This window comes from Hemitrygon akajei, chromosome 3 (genome assembly GCF_048418815.1).
Source record: "Hemitrygon akajei chromosome 3, sHemAka1.3, whole genome shotgun sequence".
Classification (NCBI taxonomy): Eukaryota; Metazoa; Chordata; class Chondrichthyes; order Myliobatiformes; family Dasyatidae; genus Hemitrygon; species Hemitrygon akajei.
The window spans coordinates 99,793,421-99,818,562 of NC_133126.1; the positions used below are offsets into that span (position 1 = coordinate 99,793,421).

Sequence of the window (25,142 nt, forward strand, 5' to 3'; positions counted from 1 at the left end):
CCAGGATTACTAACACTGACATAAGTCATGAAATTTGTTGTCTTGTGGCAGCACTACAGTGCAAGACACAGAAAATTACTACAGATAGTAAGAAAATAGTGTGAAAGCAAATTAACTACATCATGATCATTAGCCATTCAGAAATCTGAAGTAGAAAGAAAGCTGTTGATTATTTTCGGGCTCTTGAACCTCCTTCCTGATGGTAATAAGGCAAAGAGGGCACTTTGGATGGTGAGAGTCTTTAATGATGGATGCTGCTTTCTTGAGGTGTTGCCTTCTGAGAATGTTTTCAAAGGTGGGAGGGCTGTGCCCATGATGGAGCTGACTGGGTCTACGGCCCTCCGCAGTCTCTTTCAATCTTGCACTTTGGAGCCTCCAGACCAAACAGTGATGCAACTAGTCAGAATGTATATCTGTAGAAATTTGCTGGACATTTTTGGTTATGTACCAAATCTCCTCAAACTCCTGATGAAGTATAGCTGCAGGTGTGCCTTCTTGGTGATTGCAATAACGTGTTGAGGCAAAGGGTAGTGGTGAATGTGCTTTGTTTTTCTGACTGGAAATCTGCAACAATCAGATACCAGAAGGATTAGTGCAAGGACCTTTAATATGTAAATTGGACAAGAATGAAGGTGATCTGATTAAGTTTACAGTTGACACAAAAATTAGTAGAGTTATAGATGGCAGTGAAGATTGTTTTGAGGGTAGAGCTGGTCATGGATCATCTGAAACATTAGGCAGATCAGTGGCAGATAGAATTCAATCCGAACACGTGAGGTTATGTATTTTGAGAAGTCAGGTTCTGGTAGGACGTATACTATAATTGATGGGTTTGGCTGTACAGAGAGCTGCAAAGCCTGTGGCTCACTGAAAGGTCAGAATCAGGTTTATCATGTGTCATGAAATTTGTTAACTTAGCAGCAGCAGTTCAATACAATACATAATGCAGAAGAAAAAACAAAATATAATAATAAGTAAATCAATTACAGTATATGTACATTGAATAGATTAAAAAATTGTGCAAAAAACAAATGTATATTAAAAAAGTGAGATAGTGTTCAAGGGTTCAATGTCCATTTAGGAATCAGATGGCAGAGGGGAAGAAGCTGTTTCTGAATCCCTGAGTGTGTGCCTTCAGGTTTCTGTACCTCCTACCTGATGGAAACAGTGAGAAAAGGGCATGCCCTGGGTGCTGGAGGTCCTTAATAATGGATGCTGCCTTTCTGAGATACTGCTCCTTGAAGATGTCCTGGGTATTTTGTAGGCTAGTGTCCAAGATGGAGCAGACTAAATTTACAACTCCCTGCAGGTTCTTTCGGTCCTGTGCGGTAGCCCCTCCATACCAGACAGTGATGCAGCCTGTCAGAATGCTCTCCACAGTACATCTATAGAAGTTTTTGTTGACATGCCAACTCTCTTCAAACTCCTAATGAAGTATAGTTGCTGTCTTTCCTTCTTTGTAACTACATCGATATGTTGGGACCAGGTTAGATCCTCAGAGATCTTGACACCCTGGAACTTGAAACTGCTCACTCTCCACTTCTGACCCCTCTATGAGGATTGGTGTGTGTTCCTTCGTCTTGCCCATTCTGAAGTCCACAATCAGCTCTTTCATCTTAGTAACGTTGAGTGCCAGGGTGTTACTGCGGCAGCACTCCACTAGTTGGCAAATCTCACTCCTGTGCACCCTCTCATCTCCATCTGATTTTCTACCAACAATGGTTGTATCATCAGCAAATTTATAGATGGTATTTGAGCTATGCCTAGCCACACAGTTATGGGTATTGTACCATATAGCCTATATATGGTATAATATGGGACCTTTTTATATTGTAGTAACACATTATTGGGCACGAATTGATCTGCATATATGTGTTCAGTTCGGTTCTGTAAGTAAAAACCCCTGTTAATTTAGCTCCAGTCTCTAGTGTTTTTATTTATAGTTTTGTTGTGTAACCAGTCACATACACAACAAATTGGTGACGAGGTTAATGAACCTATATGGTATCGGAATGCCGTGTTTTAATTGATAATGGCACTTGGAGGAAGAGTGCAGAGTGCAAGGAACTAGCCAAGGAGTGGGAGAAGGAGGCAGAGTGAGGCTGCGAATCTGAAAGGAGTGGGAGTTCGGCTGGAGTTGGGAACATCGGGAGACACAGTCAGAGCCGCAGCACGTCCAGGCAAGACCACAGCCGGCAATGACCCCATGGACTGAGGGTCTGCCTGCCCCAGAAGAAAGGAGTGGCGCACATATCTAGCCAGAGTACGCTCGCAACACTAGCAAAAAAAAGGTCACGTGAGTCTAAAGCTACGTCCACACTAGACCAGATAATTTTGAAAAAGCCAGTTTCGTGTAAAAACGAAAGGCGTCCCCACCAAGCGTTTTTAAAAATAGCTCCGTCCACATTAAAATGGGTATTTGGGCAAATCTCCTCCTACTGAGCATGCGCAGGACACGTATACAGAAAACAAGTGACATGTTTGGTGTCGAATCTCGCCATGAAAGACTGGGTGCACGTTTGTCCAGTTACAGACTAGAAAAACTTAAAAGGAAATTGCCTAACAATGGACAGCTTGTTGGCTCTCGTGCAGGGGGAGTTAAAACAAAAAAAAATGTACTGGAGCGTATGGAGGCAACCGACAGGGAGTTCACAGACAGTATGACCTGATGACGAACATTGAAAAACTGACTAACTCTGTTGCAGAGGGATTTGCAATGATGAGGAATATGGTGCCCCCCCCCCGGTACTTTTCACCGCCACAATACCAGCCTCACAGCCACTACAATAGCTACACATACAGGCACACAGACCCCTGGGTGGCCCCACCAACATCTTCCCCACTCCCACAGAGGGGTCACCCTGGAAACATTTCCTACAGCCATAGTGTCTTCACTGATGAAAGGGACGACAGCTACAACTAAATACAATAAGGCTTGTTACTGGGCAAAAGTGAAATTTGCTGTCACCTCATTTCTTTCCCTTTACTTTTGCCATGTCTTTCTGTATTATTTTGCTGTACTTAACATGTGCAATAAAACAAGTTACTGAGCAAAAGTGATTTTACTTTTACCTGAGAAAAGTAAAACTTACAATTTTCCTTTTTTGGCCTTAACATTTTCACGTCTATGTCAAACATAAGCTACTAATTAAAAATGATGTTCTGGAAGTAGTGACAATTGCATCTATTGAATGTTTGCACAAGCAATGCATTAATAAAACACCTTGTTAAATGTATAAAACTGATGTTAAATGCATCAGTGTTATATTTCCATACAATGTTACATTAGGCTGTTACACATCTATTGCCAGAGAAGTACTTGCATAAATAGGTAAACCACCTTCATATGAGCAAGGACAGAAAACAGGGCAAAGTGAGTACAGTATACTTATTTATTCAGTAAGTTATGGGTCAAAGTATTTGGTGAGCACATTTCCAACTCTCCTGGCTTCAGTCTCGTTGCTGTCAGTTCTGAAATTGTTAATTTTAGTGGGGGGTTGAAATTCTCCGTCACACTGCAAGGCTGCAGTAACATTCTGCTCAGGGACAGTCTCCTGAAGCCGTCTGCCATTGTTGTGGTGTTGGAGGTTGCGTTCAAGAAAATAATGAAATGCTGTGCTGCCACCACCATCTGTTCCGGCATGTCATGACAGCATTTTTAAAAAGCTTTGGTTACCCGTACACACTACACTGCCCAATCTGCATTTTCAGATTTACACACTCTGGAGAGCGTTTTAGAAAAGCTCTGTTTTCGGGGGAGGAAATTGCCATTTCAGTGTGGACGGAGAGTCAAAATGAAGAGAAAAACCTTCGATTACGGATTTATCTGGTCTAGTGTGAGCGTAGCCTAAAAGAAAACAAGGGACCGAGGCTAAATTAACATAACAAGGATGACATTAATTGGAACCATTATGGCATTTGATAGTGGCGTTGAAGACTGGGCGACTTATATTGAAAGAATAGTTATATTGTGATGCTAACAGTGTTAATGAAGGAAAGAAAGTCAGCATCTTAGTGCAATGGGCGCAAAAACATATAGGCTTGTTCACCCCTGAAAAGCCAGCTGACAAAACTTTCAAGCAAATAGTAGACACTCTCCAACAGCATTTAAACCCCAAACCACTGGTCATTGCAGAAAGATTTAAATATTACAATCGGAATCAGAGCAAAGATGAAAGCCTTTCTGAATATTGTGCTGAATTGCGCAAATTGTCAGAACATTGTCAATTTGGAGTGGGTCTATCAGATGCATTGAGGGGTGTTGAACTACCGGCCCGGAGAGAAAAAGAGTATATTCACGACCATTTATTATGTATCTGTACGGCAACCGCTCTCCCCCATCACTGTCTGTGCCACCTGCTGCGCGGCAGCTTGTTGTGTGTACTTAGAAAACAGTAGGTGGCAGTTAACCACCCACTGTGCATAAGCACGAACCACCCTGCCCGGAAGACCACTAGGGCCCCACTTCTGTCGTCAGACACAGTATAAACACACAGAGTACTCGGGTATGTAGCACGGCTGAGACGGTTTGCTGCTGTGGTTCAAAATGCTTTCCAAGAAAAGAAAAGTTGACATCGAAGGTCAGATATTCAACGATAATTGGAAAGATCGTTTTTTTTCTTCTGCAAGGTTAACGGCAAACCTGTGTGTCTGATATGCTTGCAACAAGTGGCTGTGGCAAAAGGGTACAATATCAAACGACACTATGAGACGTCACGGAGAAAAATATGACAAGTACGCAGGACAACTCAGAACGCAAAAGGTAAACGAGCTTGAGCAGCTCTGAAAAAGCAGCAATCAGTGTTCACCAAAAGTCGAGAGACTCGTGATGGAGCTGTCAAGGCCAGATATATTATTGCCAACAAAACAGCTGCTGTGTCAAAGCCATACTCGGAGGGGGAATTCATCAAAACATGCAGGCTGATGGCAGCTGAGCTGGTGTGCCCTGAGAAGAGACAGGCTTTTGGTAATAACAGCTTGTCAAGAAATACTGCGGCAGAGAGAATCGGGGACCTTGCAGGAGATTTGAGCAGTCAACTAAAAGACGAAGTGAACTCATTTATTGCCTTTTCTATTGCAATTGCTGAGAGCACCGACATGGCTGATGTAGCTCAATTGGGAATGTTTAGTCGTGGTGTTGATGCATCTTTGACTGTCACCAAGGAGTTAGTGGAGATGGTACCCATGACAAATACCACAACGTAATATTGGACACGGCCGACCCTACCACACTGAGTCCGCTGGTTGAGCAGAGGGGTTGTGCTCAAACGCTTAGTCCAATTACGTGCGGAAATTGGAAAATCATGAATGAGAAAGGGAAGCCAGTGGCAGAGTTGGATGACCCAGACTGGCTTCATGATCTTGCATTTTTGGTGGATATAACAGAGCACTTAACTGTGCTTAATGTTAACATGCAAGGCCACAACAAACTTGTTACGGAATACTACGACAGCAAATGGTTTATTAATGAAAGGGTGTGGCTCCCAAAACAATCTTAGCCAAAATAGCATCGTTTTTTTCTATCTCTCATCACAACTTTCTTGTAGCCTACGACAGTAAGTTAATACCAATCATAAAAATAATGCTTGCTAGGCAATCTTCATAAGAAACAAAATGTGTAAAGTGAAACAGTTTGTAGTTAGAGGCTGAGACGCATGAGAACAGGTTGAAAAAACGAAGGCAATGAAAGCTGCGTTCGCATGCGTGCGTGCTCAACTGATCCGGCCTGCATGAAGCTGCATTTTGCCAAATCTGGCCCGTGACCTAAAATGAGTTTGACACCTCTGGACTGGTGTGTGGCATGCACTGTGAAACCACACAGAAGAAGCTCCTGTGTGAAAAAGCACTTAACATCTCAATATCATTAGAAATGGCTGCACGAGGTGCTTCTGAGATACAACAAAAATCTCTGGAATATGCCACAAGTAAAATGTCACTGAGCAGAAATGAAGAAAAGAAATGTCATCGTTGTGGAAACATGTCACATGACCTTGAGGGCTGTTGGTTTTTAAAAAATTTTTTCCAGCATAACAAAACTTACAATTTCCAGATACATTTACATTTCTTCCCCTCAGATATCAACTATCAGAACACATCCATCAAAATATAGACATCACCACAGCATCCTGTACAAAATCCCTTATTAGTACAGTAGACAGGTCTACATCTACATACTGCAAAAAAAGTTGCCGTGTTTTATGAAAACTATTAGTTTCTGAGTGTACCATACATGTCAAAAAGTCCAAAGGAATGTATTCCATAATTAATTTACGCCAACCAATAAGTCCAGGGGCCTTATCGGATATCCAACAAAGTAAAATGTTCTTCCTTGCACAAAAAGTCGGAATGTTAAAAAGATTTTTCTGATGTGCACTAACAATACGACTGCTGGGGAAGCCTAAGAGAAAAGACACTGGGTCCAGTTCAAGCTCCATCTTCAGAATCTTTTCCATTTCACGCAAAATATCACTCCAGTATGCCTGAAGTTTGGGACAAGTCCAAAAACAGTGGGTGAAAGTTCCAGTATTTACTTCACATTTAGAACACATTGGAGAAACCTCTGTCTTAAATTTCGAGAGACGATCTGGAGTCAGATGGGCTCTATGCAGAATTTTGAGTTGCAATGCTTTAGTTGTAATACAAACTGAAATTTTCTTTGCGTTAGCACAGATGTAATTTCTACTCCCAGCTCTTCCTCCCAGACCCTTCCTAGCTGCTCAGCCTCTCCACAAGAACATTCCCTCAGGATGCTGTAAGAAGTACTAAAGGAGACTTCACCCTTACAACAAAACACCCTCTTTTCTATGTCAGAACTATAGAAATCAGTTAACGATGATGTTTTTTCTGTATATAATCTCTTATCTGAAAGAAACGGAAAAGATCCTTGTTGGGTATGGTAAAGTTCTGTACTATTTGACTAAAAGACATCATCGTTCCTTCATCAAACAAATCTCCTAGATGGAAAATACCCTTAGAAATCCAAAGTTTAAATCCAGAATCCATTAAGCCAGGCTGAAAATCTGGACTACTGGTTATTGGAGTGAAGGGTGATATTTTCGCTGTGTTGCCCTCAATTTGTCGCACCGCCCTCCAAGCCCTGACTGTATTAATTGTTATTGGATTGCAACAATATTCCTTAACTAGTTTCATCTTATTGAAGAAAAGCAAATTAATAAGAGGGCATTTTGCTTGTGAAGCTTCAATGTCTAGCCAAATTGAGGAAGGGTCCTTGCAAACCCAGACAACCACATAAGATAAAAAGGAACTTAATTGATATTTTTTGATGTCTGGAAAATCCAGACCCCTTAGACTACTGGGAAGCTGTAACTTAGACATTTTAATACGAGGTGTTTTTTTGTTCCAGGTGAAAGAAACGAACCAGCCATTTTTTTTTGAGTATTTGTTGGGTAAAAATGACTGGAATCATTCGTATTGGGTAGAGCAGACGAGGAAGAATGTTCATTTTGAGCAAGGATATTCAGCCAAGCCAAGAGATGGGAAGAGATCCTGTTTGATTTTGTCAAATAACTGTGTAAAGTTAGTTTTGAACAATTGATCAAACGTAGGTTTGATAAATATGCCTGAGTAAACAAAACCTGTGTGTGACCATTTAAAAGGGAAACACCCTGAGTGTCAGGTACCTGCTGCAGATTCCCCAGAGGCATAGCCTCTGATTCAGTAAAGTTGATTTTATAACCTGAAAAGGTGCTAAATGAATTGATGCATTGTATAAGGTGGTGTAGTGACATAGCAAGGTTTGATAGGAAAATTAGGACATCATCAGCATACAGTGTAAGTTTTTGTAACTTTAGTCCTATGTCTGGAGCAGATATTTTGGGGCCTCGCTGAATAGCCTCAGCCAATGGTTCGATCACTAGTGTGAACAGTAGTGGTCAAGTCAAGTCACTCTTATTGTCATTTTGACCACGACTGCTGGTACAGTGCATAGTAAAAATGAGACAACGTTTTTTCAGGACCATGGTGTTACATGACACAGTACAAAAACTAGACTGAACTACGTAAAAAAAAAAACAGAGAAAGCTACAATAGACTACAGACCTACACTGGACTACATAAAGTGCACAAAAACAGTGCAGGCATTACCATAAATAATAAACAGGACAATAGGGCAAGGTGTCAGTTTAGGCTTCGGGTATTGAGGAGTCTGATAGCTTGGGGGAAGAAACTGTTACATAGTCTGGCCGTGAGAGCCCGAATGCTTCGGAGCCTTTTCCCAGACGGCAGGAGGGAGAAGAGATTGTATGAGGGGTGCATGGGGTCCTTCATAATGCTATTTCCTTTGCGGATGCAGCATGTAGTGTAAATGTCCATGATGGCGGGAAGAGAGAACTCGATGATCTTCTCAGCTGACCTCACTATCTGCTGCAGGGTCTTGCGATCCGAGATGGTGCAATTTCCTAACCAGACAGTGATGCAGCTGCTCAGGATGCTCTCAATACAACCCATGTAGAATGTGATGAGGATGGGGGATGGGAGATGGACTTTCCTCAGCCTTCACAGAAAATAGAGACGCTGCTGGGCTTTCTTTGCTATGGAGCTGGTGCTGAGGGACCAGGTGAGATTCTCCATCAGGTGAACACCAAGAAACTTGGTGCTCTTTACGATCTCTACCGAGGAGCCATCGATGTTCAGCGGGGAGTGGTCGCTCCTTGCCCTCCTGAAAGGCACGGTGCTAAAGGGCAGCCCTGCCAGCTACCCCTCAAAATACTAAAATTATCCAACCTAATACCATTAGTGAGAATTGCAGCCAAAGGGTCATTGTAAAGAACCTTCACCCACTTAATAAAATTATTGCCCAAACCAAATTGTTCTAAAGTGAAAAATAGATACGATCATTTGACACGATCAAAGGCCTTTTCTGTATCTAAGGAAACCACCAAACCGTCCACTGCCTGTTGCTGACATGCTTGAATCACATTAAGTAATCTTCTGATATTGTTAGATGATCTATGGCCTTTTACAAAACCTGTTTGATCCTCTTTTATGATAAAAGGTAACATAGTTTCTAATCACAACGCTAAGGTTTTAGATAAGATTTTAAAGTCAACATTTAACAATGAAATAGGCCTGTAGGAGACACAGTCTTCAGGGCTCTTTACTTTTTTAAGAATTAGGGAGCTATTAGCTTCTCTCAATGATGCTGGGAGGAGACCACAATTAAATGCATGATTGAACATGTTTAGCATAGGCTCTGATAATAACCCTGTGAACTCTTTATAGAATTTATAGGATTCAAAGGGGGGAAAGGGGCCACAGTGGTTGACAAAGGAAGTCAGAGATTGCATAGCATTAAAAAAAAGGAAGTATGACAGAGCTAAGGTGAGTGGGAGGACAGATGATTGGGAAGTTTTTAAGGAACAACAGAACTTAACTAAAAAGGCAATACGGGGAGAAAAAATGAGGTACGAACGCAAGCTAGCCAGGAATATAAAGGAAGATAGCAAAAGGTTTTTTAGGTATGTGAAGAGAAAGAAGATAGTTAAGAACAATGTTGGGCCCTTGAAGAATGAATTGGGTGAAATTGTTATGGGAAACAGAGAAATGGCAGAAGAATTTAATGAGTACTTTAGATCTGTTTTCACTAAGGAAGACACAAGCAATCTCCCAGATGTATGGATGGGCCAAGGACATAGGGTAACAGAGGAAATGAAACAGATTGACATTAGGAAGGAAACAGTGATGAGAAGACTGATGGGACTGAAGGCTGACAAATCCCCAGGTCCAGATGGTCTGCATCCTAGGGTACTAAAGGAGGTGGCCCTGGAAATTGCGGATGCATTGGTAATCATTTTCCAATGTTCCTTAGATTCAGGATCAGTTCCTGAGGATTGAAGAATGGCTAATGTTATCCCACTTTTTAAGAAAGGAGGGAGGGAGAAAACAGAACTATCGACCTGTCAGCCTGACATCGGTGGTGGGGAAGATGCTAGAGTCCATTATTAAGGATGAAATAGTGGCATATCTAGATAGCAGTGATAGGATTGGGCCGAACCAGCATATATTTACCAAGGGCAAATCATGCTTGACTAATCTGTTGGAGTTTTTCGAGGATGTAACCAGGAAGTTAGACGGGGGAGATCCAGTGGACGTAGTGTACCTCGATTTTCAGAAGGCATTTGATAAGGTCCCACATAGAAGATTGGTGGGTAAAATCAAAGCTCAGGGCATCGGGGGGAAAACATTGACATGGATAGAAAACTGGTTGGCAGATAGAAAGCAAAGGGTAGCGGTGAATGGGTGTTTCTCGGAATGGCAGGTGGTGACTAGTGGGGTGCCACAGGGCTCAGTATTGGGACCACAGCTGTTTACAATTTACGTCAACGATTTAGATGAAGGCATTGAGAATAACATCAGCAAATTTGCTGATGATACTAAGCTGGGTGGCAGTGTGACATGTGATGAGGATGCTAGGAGAATTCAGGGTGACTTGGATAGGCTGGGTGAGTGGGCAGATACTTGGCAGATGACATTTAATGTGAATAAGTGTGAGGTTATCCACTTTGGTAGTAAGAACAGGAAGGCAGATTATTATCTGAACGGTGTAGAGTTAAGTAAGGGAGAAATACAAAGAGATCTAGGAGTCCTTGTTCATCAGTCACTGAAGGTGAATGAGCAAGTGCAGCAGGCAGTGAAGAAGGCTAATGGAATGTTGGCCTTTATTACAAAGGGAATTGAGTACAAGAGCAAGGAAATCCTCTTGCATTTGTACAGGGCCCTGGTGAGACCACACCTGGAGTATTGTGTACAGTTTTGGTCTCCAGGGTTAAGGAAGGACATCCTGGCTGTAGAGGAGGTGCAGCGTAGATTTACAAGGTTAATTCCTGGGATGTCTGGACTGTCTTACGCAGAGAGGTTAGAGAGACTGGGCTTGTACACGCTGGAATTGAGGAGATTGAGGGGGGATCTGATTGCAACATATAAGATTATTAAGGGATTGGACAAGATAGAGGCAGGAAATATGTTCCAGATGCTGGGAGAGTCCAGTACCAGAGGGCATGGTTTGAGAATAAGGGGTAGGTCATTTAGGACAGAGTTAAGGAAAAACTTCTTCTCCCAGAGAGTTGTGGGGGTCTGGAATGCACTGCCTCAGAAAGTAGTGGAGGCCAATTCTCTGGATGCTTTCAAGAAGGAGCTAGATAGGTATCTTATGGATAGGGGAATCAAGGGATATGGGGACAAGGCAGGAACCGGGTATTGATAGTAGATGATCAGCCATGATCTCAAAATGGTGGTGCAGGCTCGAAGGGCCGAATGGTCTACTTCTACACCTATTGTCTATTGAATTCACTAGTGAGTCCATCAGGACCAGGGGCCTTCCCACTTTGGAGCTGTCTCACAGCTTCCTGTATCTCATGTATAGATAACAGAGCATTGAGGAGGGACTCTTGTTCAGAAGAAATGCCTAGGAGATCTAAATTCCTGAAAAAGGACGCCATCCTAGATTGCCCATCATTACATCGCTCAGATTGATACAATTTAGAATAAAAATTATTAAACAGAACATTAGTCATTTTAGAATTACTAGTGAGGGCTCCTGTCCCATCCCTAATTGAAGCAATGGTCTGAGAGGCATTTTTCTTTCTAGCTAAATAAGCCAAATATTACCTGTTTTTTTCACCATGTTCAAACAATCGTTGTTTAGCAAATGTCAATTTTCTTTTGGCTGCTTGTGTAAATAAAGAGTTTAGTGTACAGCGTAGGGCTGTGATCTTTGATAACTTGGCTGCAGAAAGCTTATTAATATAATCCTTTTCAGCTGCGCCAGTCTTGCTTCCACTAGGCGCTGCTGTTCTGCAGCTTGTCGCTTCTTACTAGCAGAGTATTAATCCCCTTGTATAGGCCTTAGCAGTTTCCCAGAGCATCAATGGACTACTAGCTGATTTGGAATTAATAGATAGGGAAGTTTTGAATTCCAAAGTATAGTAGTCTATAAATTTATTATCTTTTAGGATAAAAGGATTCAGCCTCCAGTGTCTAGATCGTGCTGAATTATCTTTGGGCTTAATATGTAAGTATACTGCTGCATGTTCAGAAATAGCGATATTTCCAATTGTGCAGGATACAACTAAATCTAGGAGCGTTTTGGGGGTTAGAAAAGGATCAATTCTGGTGTAACACTTATGTGGATTAGAAAAAAATGTGAAGTCTTTGAGGGATGTAACAACCTCCAGATATCCACATGTCCTAGTTTTCCACATAAGCCCATGATTTGTTTGGACTGTGAGGAGAGCAATGGGGGACCACTAGGCACTCTGTCCATCAATGGGTCCATGAAACAATTAAAATCCCCACCTACTATAATGTTTTGCATTGGAAAAACTTGTAAGTTTGGAAAAAGCATTTATTAGGTGTAAAGGGGATTTCTTCTTTTTCTTTGTTACTGTGTATGTAATCAAAATGGCTTCTTTGTTTTGTTAAAAGTAGGAATGCTTCTTTGTTGCGAGAGAGTGCTGGAAGTTTGGGTTAAAATTTACTGATAACGAGAATTGTATTCCTTTGTAAACCAATTGGGATTAATGTTGTTCTTTCTTCTGAGTCTGTAAGCTATTGTTGGCGGGCTTTTGGGGAGATCGGCGTGAGGGGGTGAGAGAGAGAGGATGCGATGCTGTAAGCTGGGCGAGGAACGGACCCCAAGGGGGGGGGGGGTGTCCAAGGCCAGGAGGTACCCTGAGGAGAGGAGATAAAGCTAGATGTGCTTGGTTGATCACTTCGGGAGGTCTTGAGCTGCGAGTCGAGGAGTTCGGAGGGGATTGAATGGTGGCCAGAAGACTTCAGTAATTGAGCTCCAACGGTTGTGCACGAAGTGGTTTGGACTTTGATAAGTTTGGTGCCTTTTCTTTATTGTTTTTCCTTCATATATACTGTATCGTTATTAATCACTTAGTTATAGTAACCTTTATAAATTGTACTCATTTAATCGCATATGGTGTACTGTCTGTTTTTGGGTGAGGCGGGGACATCACACAGCATCTACACCAGCTGATTACCCAGTTTGGCGGGGCCGAAGGCTGCTCCCCCTAGACGAGAACGAGCTGAGCGAGCCTGAGGCGACCCAGGGGGTTACAAGGTATTTGAGAGGATGAGCTGGAGGGCAGTAAACATTGAGAATACCATATTCCTCTCCATATATTGAAGCCTTAACAATCACAAATCTCCCATATTTATCCTTAATGCAGTCTAATAACTTAAAAGATAAGTTGTTCCTAATTAAAATGGCCACCCCCCCCCCCCCCCCACACTCCTGGTATTAAAAGATGAAAAAATAAACGTGATCAAATCCACTCTGTTGCAGTTTCAGATGTTCTTTATCATTTAAATGTGTCTCCTGCAATAAGGCGATATCCACCCTTTCCTTTCTCAGGTATAGTAGGATTTTCTTTCTCTTGATTGGTGAATGACTCCCTTTAATGTTCCAAGTGCACAATTTTAATATATTACTGGCTATAACCCTTTATAACAATGATTTGACTCCGGAGGAGAAGAAACCCGACTTAAGATCAGCTGAGCAGCAGTAAGTAAAAAAAAAACACAAAGAAGAACAAAGGGCCAACAGCGCTGAACAAGAGGTCTTACCCCACACTTAAAGGGGATATCTGAACCTTCTAGCACCCCATATTCTGCCCCACTGCCAATATTTAACATAGTCAAAAATGAAAACAGGGCATAATTTATCAATCCACCGATTTGTTACCATCATGTTTAAGCTCCTTCAGGCTGGAGCAGCACTGCTAACAAACAAATAATGAAACTGTATTAATCAAAACAAATACATTACCCATCCTATAAAATATCTTGCCATCGAGTAATGAAAAGGTAAAATAAAGCGACCATTGTGTAGCCCTGGTCATGTTATCGTCCATAACCAGGTCTACACAATATACTGTATACATTCTTTAGCCCAACGTGTCCACAAAAGTTTTAGCTTTGTCAGGACAATCAAATATCTTGGTGGTCCCGTTGTTGGTGAATTTCAGCGCCGCTGGGTATAGCATAGAGTACTGGATTCCAGATTCTCTCAGCCGCATCTTTACCTGGTTGAATTCCTTGCGCTTCCGAATAACGGCTGCCCAAAAATGTTGAAAAAACATAAGCCCGGATCCCTCATATATCAAAGCCTGGGCATCAGTCCTGTGGCGTCTCGAAGCCTCCATCACTCTTTGCTTATCACCAAAATTATGGAACTGCATGAGGACAGGTCAAGGGCATTGGCCTGGACCCGGTTTTGGAGCCAGCGTACGATTGGCTCTTTCCACTGTAATGCGTCCAGCCTTGGTTTCCAAATCAAGGAAATTAGGCAGCCAGCTCTCAAAAAACTTTGCTGGCTGGCTGCCTTCTGTATCTTCAGGTAGACCGATGATCTGTATGTTCTTTCTCCTACCTCTGTTCTCAAGATCATCGACATAGTCAGAGAGGCTTTGAACTTGCTTTTCTAGCGCCTGGATGTGGCTTTGGGCCTGATCACCTTCAGCCTCTACTGCAGAGACTTGGCCCTCAGCCTCGGTTGTTCTTGTATCAAGAAGGGGAATTATGAGGCTATCAGGCAGGAAATTGGAGGCTTAAATTGGAAACAGATGTTCTCAGGGAAAAGTACGGAGGAAATATGGCAAATATTCAGGAGATATTTGTGTTGTATAGGTACGTTCCAATGAGACAGGGAAGTTATGGTAGGGTACAGGAACTGTGGTGTACAAAGGCTGTGATAAATCTAGTCAAGAAGAAAAGCTTACAAAAGGTTCAGAGAGCTAGGTAATGTTAGAGATCTAGAATATTATAAGGCTACTAGGAAGGAGCATAAGAAGGAAATTAGGAGAGCCAGAAGGGGCCATGAGAAGGCCTTGGTGGGTAGTATTAAGGAAAACCCCAAGGCATTCTTCAAGTATGTGAAGAGCAAGAGGTTAAGACGTGAAAGAATAGGACCTATCAAGTGTGACAGTGGGAGAGTGTGTATGGATCCGGAGGAAATAGTAGAGCTACTTAATGAATACTTTACTTCAGTATTCACTATGGAAAAAGATCTTGATGATTGTAGTGATGACTTGCAGCAGACTGATAAGCTTGAGCACGTAGATATTAAGAAAGAGGATGTGCTGGAGCTTTTGGAAAGCATCAAGTTGGATAAGTCGCTGGGACCAGACAAAATGGACCCCAGGCTACTGTGGGAGGTGAGGGAGGGAGAATCAATTCCAATCAAACAGAACAGCCTTCACACAAGGTAAATCTTGAACCAATTTTCTTCCTCCATTGAGAATCATACACTTAATCCTTTGCGGGAAAGTTTCTTTTGGATTACCCCTAATGTGTACATATTTTGAATCCTCAGCCAATGTGTCTTGTTTTTCACAAAGAAGTTGAGAAACAGCATCAAAACAGAGGCGAATTCTGGCAACGAACTGTAAGGTTTCTATTGTTGTATTTTCACCCTTGTGCTGAATGTGCATCTGAAGGAATTCTCCCTCTGGAGCCAGACAGATAGCACTGCAGGTAATCTTTAATATCAGCAAAACTGTATTTTAACAGCAGCTTAAGAACAATGGAACGAACAACAGGATTTCGATCAACTGCTGCACCAAATGGTGAACGATTACTGGTAAAGTACTGATCTTTCTGTGAGTCATGGGATTGCCCGACGTTTGAATAACTAGTAGAGACAGCAGATCAGCAATCACTTCTTTTGTTAGTGGCAAGTCATCTTTGAAGCAGACCATGGAAACTCTCTATGCTCAGAAGTCAACTTCTCAAGACTTTTATATGGAAATCTGTATTAAAACTAACAAGTTTATTGAGAGACGTTACTTATAGGGCAGAGAAGACCTCCACCAAAAGACTTGAGTTATAATTATTATTTTATTATTATTATTTAGAACATTGGGATAAGCACACACACCTGAGGTGCACCAGTGTTGATCATCAGCGAGGAGGATATGTTAACACCAATCTGCACAGATTGTGGTCTTCTGGTTAGCAAGTGGAGGATCCAATTGCAGAGGAGAGGTACAGAGGCCCAGGTTCTGTAACTTCTCAATCAGGTGGCTAGCATAGTGAAGAAAAGCATATTTTAGAAAGTACAAGAGTCGCAGGTGTACAAAGCACTGGAGTATTCTGTATAGTCCTGGTTGCCACACTACAGGAAGGATATGTAACAGTAGAAAGAGTGCCAAAGAGATTCAGCAGGATGTTGCCTTGAATCGAGAGCTGTGGTAATAAGAAGAAATGGATAAGTTGTGTTTGTTCTCTGTCAAATGTTGGAGGTCGAAGGTTGACCTTGTAGACATTTAACAAAATTGAAGGGATTCGATAGGGCCTTACTCCCAGGGCAGGAGAGTCTGGAACTAGAGAATGTAGGTTTAAGATAAATAGGGAGAAATTTAAAGGAGATCTGAGATGTTAATTTTTTCAGAGGGAGTTGGTTATGTGGAATGGGCTGCTAAGGAGATGTTAGAAGCAGATACAATTACATTTAAAAAGCTCTGGGAAAGGAAAAGCATAGAGTTAATGAGATTAGTGTAGTAGCCATCGTGGCCCACATGGACTAGATGTTTGTTGATTTTATGAATGTCAAGTAATGTGGAAAACCTAAACCTGCAATTCCGAAATCCCATTAATTGCTGGATAGTCACGATCGGCATTAGAACTGGCCCTTTGGCCCAATTGATCCATGTTGACCTTGATTCCTAACTAAGCTATTTCCACTTGCCTCCTTTTGGCCCTTAACCTCAGCCTTTCCTAGATGTAGTCATTGTACCTGCCTCAGACACTTCCTCTTTTCCATCCACAAATTTATATATACGGGTGATTGAGTTTTACCCAATTTGTCAAGTACTGAATTGCCAAAGCTTGGGAGGCTGTGGATGATTGGATTAATATAGATGGGTACTTGATGGCCAGCCTAGACGTAGCAGGCTAAAATGTTTGTTTTTGTATTGTGCCACAACCACTGGCTGTCTGAGTGCTCTCAAAGTACTCCAGCTCCCAGTCCCTTGTCCACTAATGAATTAACCACCCTTGTATTGCTGAGGACCTGCTTAGTACATCGTGTCAAATACTGAATACTTTGGGGGAAGAGGTTTCACTAAGCATTTTTTTTTCCTGTTGCTTCCTGCTACCATGCTGCAGGGGTTGCTTTTCATATCTGTACTTAATTTGAGACTTTTATATAGTCTTTAATGAGATCCCAGTTTGTATTTCTGTTTTTCTTACAGTTTGTGGTTTGTATTTAGGTAGACCCTTATTAACAGCCATGTTCTTGCTCTTCTGTACATTCTTACTCCTAAGAGCACAATTTGATGGTTACAGTTAATGTACAGTACTTCCATTTATAAAGGTGTTAGACACAGCATTAGAACAATCACCTTGTGAATTGTGGGCTCATCCCAGACCAGAGTCTTGAGAATGGATCAGGGTGTGTGCTTTAGTGGACAGCAGAGGAAATCCTGCACTGTTTAAGCTGCCATTTTTAGAGGGTAGCTACTGAACTAAGATGAACTAAAATAGAAATAATTTAAAGATTGGATTGCTTCCAAGTTTGTTCCCTTTCTTCATTCCAATCTCTGCTGAGTCAATGCAAGACTAATTTTAGTTTGAGATTTGATGGTTGGCTTGGATTTGATCTTGGCAGCGTTGCAGGATGAATGAAGATACCGGTGTGCATTATTTGCTTCCTTGGCAAGTATCCAGAGTCGCTGATGGTGGAGGAGTTGGAGTGGTTGAAGAGAGTAAACACCCACTGTTTCAGAAATGGGATGTTGTGACTTCAGTGAACTGGCCTTGGCAGAATTGCGCCATTGTGGATGGAGAAATCCTAACTAAGGTAATTTGTCACCTAATTGCTTCCACTTTAATCCTGTCAGAGATTAGGAGCACTATGCCAGTTCACAGTCTCCCTCAATCCCTTCCCACAAGTCTTATTTTGAAATGTTACAACATTTTTAAAATTGTGCATATTTCAGATTTTGAACTTGGGACAATTGAGTAACAGATCTTTGGCACCAGCCCAGTCAATTTCTCTGATGCTTTGTCAACTGTCAGCGCAAGGCTAACTATGGCTCAATTGGTAGCATATTGAGTTTGAATTAGAAATCAAAGTTGTGATTTATGAATGAAGTGTTTAGTTGAATCCCTGTCAGCTCTCAGAAGCAGGCTGAAGATCTCTAGAAGTTATCCCTCAATTAACATCAGCCACATAGTGAAATGTTTTCCTAAAATGGGAAGGGGCACTTAGTTGGTAGACTGCAGTGAAACAAAGCCAGAAATCTACTTTGAAGTGCAATCAAAATGTCCTTTGCAGTTAATGAGGCAGGATGAAAAAGGTAGATGTGTTCCAGCAGTTTAGATCTTTGAATAAACCCTATCTGGAGTACTGTTTAGGTCTGAATGCGATAAAGAAATAGAGATATTTTGCTTTAGGAGTGCAATTCGGATTCGCAGCATTGGGAAATCTAGAGTAGGGAAACATGGCCTTAGAGTTAAGAGTCAGGTCTTTGTTGTGTGAAGAGTAGTGCAAATCTGAAACGGTTGTAGATATTGGGGGAAATGGAAGAGGAAACAAAAACAGTTGATGATTTGGCGTGGACAAAGACAGATCTGGATGAATCATGCTAATTGGGTTGAAGTAGAAAGGAGTTGAGTGAAGTAAGAGAAGTAAATTACAGGGCTTATCCCTGCTTGGATTTTTTATTATTTATTGAACTAAAAAATTTAAGAATAATTTGATAGAAGCCTTCTGGTTAGGGTGGTGGTGTAAGATTTTATCCTTTTAAAAGATCACACAGTTCAGAGGTTTAAGGAATAGACTGGTTTATTAGTACATAATGGGAAGACTCCATGTCTCCATGTCTTCCATTTGTTTTCCATAAACAAATGTGGCATCTAACAGAACTGAGATAGTTTGCTCAAGTTGGATTAGTGAGCAGTGAGATATCCCAGTCTTGCTATAGGCAGCGATAATTATCTTGATGTAAATCAGGATGCCGTGCCAAGCCAGCATAAATGGGCTAGCTAAGGCCAGCTCCACCTCTGAGCTGTTGGTTAGCTGCCTACTTCTATCTCTTTGTGCATAAATACCCTACTCTATACTAACTCTCCTCACTAATGGTCCAGTCACAGGCAGATACCATGAAGAAATCCTCCCTCATTTCTTTATTCAGAGGCTGGTGAATTCATTACCACAGGTGGCTATGGAGGCCAGGTCGTTGGGTGTATTTAAGGCAGCGATTGATAGGTTTTTGACTGGACTTGGCATCGAAGGTTACGGGGAGAGGCTGGGGAGTGAGGCTGAGGAGGGAAAAGAATTGAATTTGATTGGTGGAGCAGACTCGATGGGCTAAATGGCCTAATTCTGCTCCTGTGTCTTATGGTTTACTTAAGGAATATTTTGTAAACTTTCATCTCTGACTTTACTCATACTGTGTCTGAATTAAACAGTAAAATAAGACCCTATGATATTGGAGGTGACTTTTTCTCATAGATGGAGGACCAGATAAAGAGAAAGTGAGAATTGGTATAGATAGGTGGCAGCTGTTATTAATTGGCAATCATATAGATGAGTGCTTGAGCCTGAACTATTTACAATATACATTAAAGACTTGGATGAAAGAACAGATTATGTGGGAGCCAGGTCTACTTATGTTTCAAATGCAAGCTGGAAAGTAAGTTGGAGGAAGGTAGTTTGTAAGCAAGAATGATGGATTTTCCCAGAGGGGAAAACATTTGAAAAACTAAGAACAAAGCAGGGAAATGTCTGGCAAGAAGCATAAACAAGCAAGTTATCATTCAAATGGGAAGAAACATAATGCATTTTTACAGAGGGATTTGACCCTCTCATGGCTGAAAAACAAAATTTGTAAGCAAGTACAGGGAGCAATTGAAAGAGATTGGAATGTGAAAGTAAGGAAGCATTACTGTAATAGTTTGAATGCTTTTTGTGAGTAGATTGCACTCATTGTGGTGAATACTCATTGGAGTTTAGTAAGAAGTAGAGGTGGTTTTATTGAAGCATATGTGATTCTAAAAGCTGTTTGATTGGAGAGGTAATGAAAGGACGTTTGTCGGAGCATCTAGAACCAGAGGATATCTTCAGAACTAGAGGTTGTCATTTCAGGCAGTGATGGGGAATTTCCAGCTTGATTGCTCTGGTCTTGGGGAGGGCACTTTTATCAATAAGGTACTGTTTCCTGAAGCTATAGTTTTGCAGTAGCACATTGTACAGTGATGTTTCACCTTAATTTAAGTGAAGTGAAGAGGATTCTCATTTCCAGTCCAATATTATATGCCTTCAATAAAACAAGAGTTCGCGTTTTATTACTTCATCCATTAACCTAATTCTGAAGAGTATAAAATCTGTCGCAGATTCACACAGCAATGTGACAATGTTCTGTAAACCGGGCGGGGAGTGTAAATATTCAACCTGCATTGGACCAGATTCAGCTGTTTCTCAGGTGAAGATTGCTTCCATCATTATTGTTCTATTTCATGAGATTTTTTTCTTTGTTTTCTTGTAGCTTGATCCTCAGCTTGTAGGTGGGCACCTCTCCTATTTCTTGGGTGTTGCTGGTTTGTCAGGCCTCACTGCTTTGCTGGGTGTGAGGGAAAAGGGCCACGTGAAACCTGGAGCAAATCAAACCATGGTGGTCAGTGGTGCTGCAGGAGCTTGTGGGATGTTAGCTGGTCAGGTATGTAGAACATGTTGGTCACAAGCAACTTGTTTTCTCTCGAACACGTCTGATATATTTGATGTTAAAAGTTAACTCTTTCATTTCCCTGCTGGTGCTTGACCTGCTGAGTGTACCCTGTTTGTTTTCAGTGATTTGAATACTCAGCACCTACATTTTCTTTTAAGTTTCACCCTCCTACTGATTGCTTTATCACCTTTCATTGATCATCTTGTATCTTTAGATTTACTATATTCTGCAGCAACCTTTGACCATAAAGTATGGACACCCTTATTCCAATCATCATAGTTGCAGATCAGAACAGGAGAAGATGATGATTGATATGTTGGTGTTGTTGTTCAGTCATTAAATCAAGTCCAACTCTTCGTGACCTCATGGACCATAGGGTCATTAGGGTTTTCATGGAAGTAGATTTCCAGACTCTTCTTCCGTGCAGATATTGCTGCTGCCCAGGTTGGGACCCGGCTGGGTTTGAACTCAGGACCATCTGCCTTGAAGTCCAGTACTGATGCCACTACACCACCAGCCGGCCCCATGATTGATATGCATTTCTCAATTCTGTATCTGCCTTGATTCATAATCCTTGATACTCAACACATTTTTAAATCTTGATTATGAAATTTTGAGTTGATCAGTTTTAATAAGATATTTCTTTCTAAGTTTCTTGTGGTCTCTGTTCCCACAAGCCATTTTCTCTCTCTGGCACAGCTCTCTGTCCAAAGCCAGCTGGAAAGGAGGAGGGTTGAGCATGGAGCTAGCAATCCCATCCCATAAAAACCCAGAGCTATAGCAAAGCCAACAGAAGCTCCAAGGACCTCACCTCTGGAGGGGAAGGATCTTTGCCTAGAAGACACATGAAGTTGTGTGGTGAAAATTGCAAGTCTGTGGAAGCCACAGGGCTGATCAATCTTCTGTCATCCAGCACCACTACCACCACTGGGAAAATCCTTAGGGAAAGTGGAAAAGAGACCGGCCAAAGAACACCTGGCAACAGCCTTGAAGCTAACACCGAGAAGATGGGCTACACCTGGAGACGACTTGAAAGAGTGGCCCAGGAAAAATGACTTTGGCAAGTTGCTGTCAGTGGCCTGTGCCCAGTGTGCTGATGCCTTAACTAACTATCCAATCCAATCACAGAAGCTTATACACATCATCTAGGGTGATGCCCTACTGTTGGAGGTGCCATCGCTCAGTTAATTTGAAGTTCTGTGGCAATCCTGTCAGATGGGAACATATACTAAAGGGAAAGCAGTATCTGATAAATGGGAGATCGAACTCAGAGTCATCAAGCATTAAGAGTAAGAAGCAAACAATGGGTTTCAATAGCTACACTTAATGTCAGAGAAATGTATACGATATACATTCTGAAATTCTTTTTCTTCACAAACATCCACGAAAACAGAGGAGTGCCACAAAGAATGAATGACAGTTAAACATTAGAACCCCAAAGCCCCCCCCACGCACAAGTAGCAGCAAGGCAATGACCCCCCCCCCCACTAGCAAAACAGCATCGGCACCCCGCCCCCCCCCCCCCCCACCGAGCACTCAAGTGTGTAGCAAAGCATCGTTAAAGACACAGACTTGCAGTACCCCAAAGACTACTCGCTCCCATGGTGAAAGATTAGGAAACAAACAACTTGGTGGTGGAACGTAGAAGTCAAACAGCATCAAAGTTCAAAGTACTTTTAATATCAAAGTATGTATACATTTCCTCTGTCAGAGGAAAGGAATTATTGATATTTCAGGTCAAAGCCACAGTAAAGGCTTTGAATGTCGTGTTTAGGTGATTAGTCATCCTTTTGTTGGAGATGGTTATTTTCTGGCACTACAGTTGTTTGCCGCTTAGCGATCCACGCCTGCGTGTTTTGTGGTTCTTGTTGTATGCGGACATGGATTGCTTCATTTACTGAGGGGCTGTATTTGAAATAAAACATTGTACCATTGTTAGTGAACTCTCTCCTGATGGTGGAAGGTTATTGAAGCAACTGAAGAGTGCTGAGCTTGGGATAGCTCCTTGAAGGACTCCCATGGTGATGTCCTGAGACTGGGATGATTGATGTCTGACAAATAATAACAGTATGGCTTTTATGTAGGATATGATTCCAAACACCAATGATTTCCTCTTGATTTAGATTTGAATTTCAGTTTCACCTTGGTTCCTTGAGCTGTGAGCATGCTATGTTGGCAAAGGAATTGTGGGTTTCTCAGTGCAATCCTCACTGATTTGATTTGAAGCAATTGGCATATTTCATTGTTTTGACATACATGTGACATATAAAGGTTTGCTCTTTAAATCATCTGCAGATTTCCTCGTGTTTGCTCTTTAAATACCTATTGTCTCAGCTTGCTCCTGCCCCACCGAACTCACTTCTGCATATTTTGACACTGTCTTATCCCCCCTTGTTCAATCTCTTCCCACCTATGTTCATGACACTTCTCATGCTTTGAATTTTTTCGATGATTTTAAGTTCCCTGGCCCCCACTGCCTTATTTTCACCATGGACGTCCAGTCCCTATATACCTCCATCCCCCACCAGGACAGTCTCAAAGCTCTTCACTTCTTTTTGGATTCCAGACCTAACCAATTCCCCTCTACCACCACTCTCCTCCGTCCAGCGGAATTAGTTCTTACTCTCAGTAATTTCTCCTTTGGCTCCTCCCACTTCCTCCAAGGCACCCGCATGGGTCCCAGTTACGCCTGCCTTTTTGTTGGCTTTGTGGAACAGTCCATGTTCCAAGCCTATATGGGTATCCGTCCCCCACTTTTCCTTCGCTTTGGAGCATTGACTGCATTGGCGCTGCCTCTTGCACGCATGCTGAGCTCGTTGACTTCATTAACTTTGCCTCCAATTTTCACCCTGCCCTCAAATTTACCTGGTCCATTTCCAACACCTCCGTCCCCTTTCTTGATCTTTCTGTCTCCGTCTCTGGAGGTGGCTTATCTACTGATATCTACTATAAGCCTACAGACTCTCACAGCTACCTGGACTATTCCTCTTCCCACCCTGTCTCTTGCAAAAATGTTATTTCCTTCTCACAATTCCTCCGTCTCCACCGCATCTGCTCTCAGGATGAGGCTTTTCATTCCAGGATGAAGGAGATGTCTTCCTTTTTTAAACAAAGGGGCTTCCCTACTTCCACCATCAACTCTGCTCTCAAATGTATCTCTCCCATTTCCCGCACATCTGCCCTTACCCCATCTGCCCGCCACCCCACTCGGGATAGGATTCCCCTTGTCCTCACCTACCACCCCACCAGCCTCCAGGTCCAACGTATAATTCTCCATAACTTCCGCCACCTCCAACGGGATCCCACCAACAAAAACATCTTTCCCTTCCCCTCCCTTTCTGCTTTCCGCAGGGATCGCTCCCTACGCGACTCCCTTGTCCACAGGTCCCCCCCATCCCTTCCCGCCGATCTCCCTCCTGGCACTTACCCTTGTAAGCGGAACAAGTGCTACACCTGCCCTTACACTTCCTCCCTCACCACCATTCAGGGCCCCAGACAGTCCTTCCAGGTGAGGCGACACTTCACCTGTGAGTCGACTGGTGTGGTATACTGCGTCCGGTGCTCCCGATGTGGCCTTTTATATATTGGTGAGATCCGACGCAGATTGGGAGACCATTTCGCTGAATACCTACGCTCTGTCCGCCAGAGAAAGCAGGATCTCCCAGTGGCCACACATTTTAATTCCACGTCCAATTCCCATTCTGATATGTCTATCCATGGCCTCCTCTACTGTCAAGATGAAGCCACAGTCAGGTTGGAGGAACAACACCTTATATACCGGCTGGGTAGCCTCCAACCTGATGGCATGAACATTGACTTCTCTAACTTCCGTTAATGCCCCTCCTCCCCTTCTTACCCCATCCCTGACATGTTTAGTTGTTTGCCTGTTCTCCATCTCCCTCTGGTGCTTCCCCCCCTCCCCCTTTCTTTCTCCCGAGGCCTCCCGTCCCATGATCCTTTCCCTTCTTCAGCTCTGTATCACTTTCGCCAATCACCTTTCCAGCTCTTAGCTTCATCCCACCCCCTCCGGTCTTCTCCTATCATTTCGCATTTTCCCCTCCCCCCACTACTTTCAAATCTCTTACTATCTTTCCTTTCAGTTAGAATCTGCAAAGGTAAGGAGAGTTTAAAGAAAAATGAAATCAAGATCATTTAAAAATATTCCTGCTACCTGTTCCTAAATCCCAAAGTGGGACAGTTAGGGGACTGATGGGGAAGCCTCCAGTATACCTGTACCCAAAGCCACAGCTCTGCCTTCCAGAGAGTAAACCCATGGAAAGTATCTGAATCAGATGATGTCCGTGATGTGTCCTTCAATCCTGCCCAGAGTATACCTGTACCCAAAGCCACAGCTCTGCCTTCCAGAGAGTAAACCCATGGAAAGTATCTGAATCAGATGATGTCCGTGATGTGTCCTTCAATCCTGCCCAGAGTATACCTGTACCC

At 42.5% G+C, this 25,142-nt stretch overlaps 1 protein-coding gene across 16 annotated transcripts in view; it reads left to right on the forward strand.

The window, feature by feature from the left end:
* ptgr2 (prostaglandin reductase 2) overlaps positions 1 to 25,142 on the forward strand; it is an 82,001-nt gene that overhangs the window by 35,929 nt on the left and 20,930 nt on the right. For 13 of the 16 annotated variants that reach the window (XM_073040468.1, XM_073040464.1, XM_073040469.1 and 10 more), the window contains 2 exons: positions 17,636 to 17,827; positions 20,517 to 20,687. In XM_073040468.1, the coding sequence (XP_072896569.1) occupies positions 17,636 to 17,827; positions 20,517 to 20,687 (363 nt within the window). Of the gene's footprint in view, positions 1 to 11,969; positions 12,029 to 17,635; positions 17,828 to 20,516; positions 20,688 to 25,142 lie in introns of all 16 variants that reach the window. The other 3 variants (XM_073040475.1, XM_073040470.1, XM_073040471.1) reach the window with 2 other exon arrangements.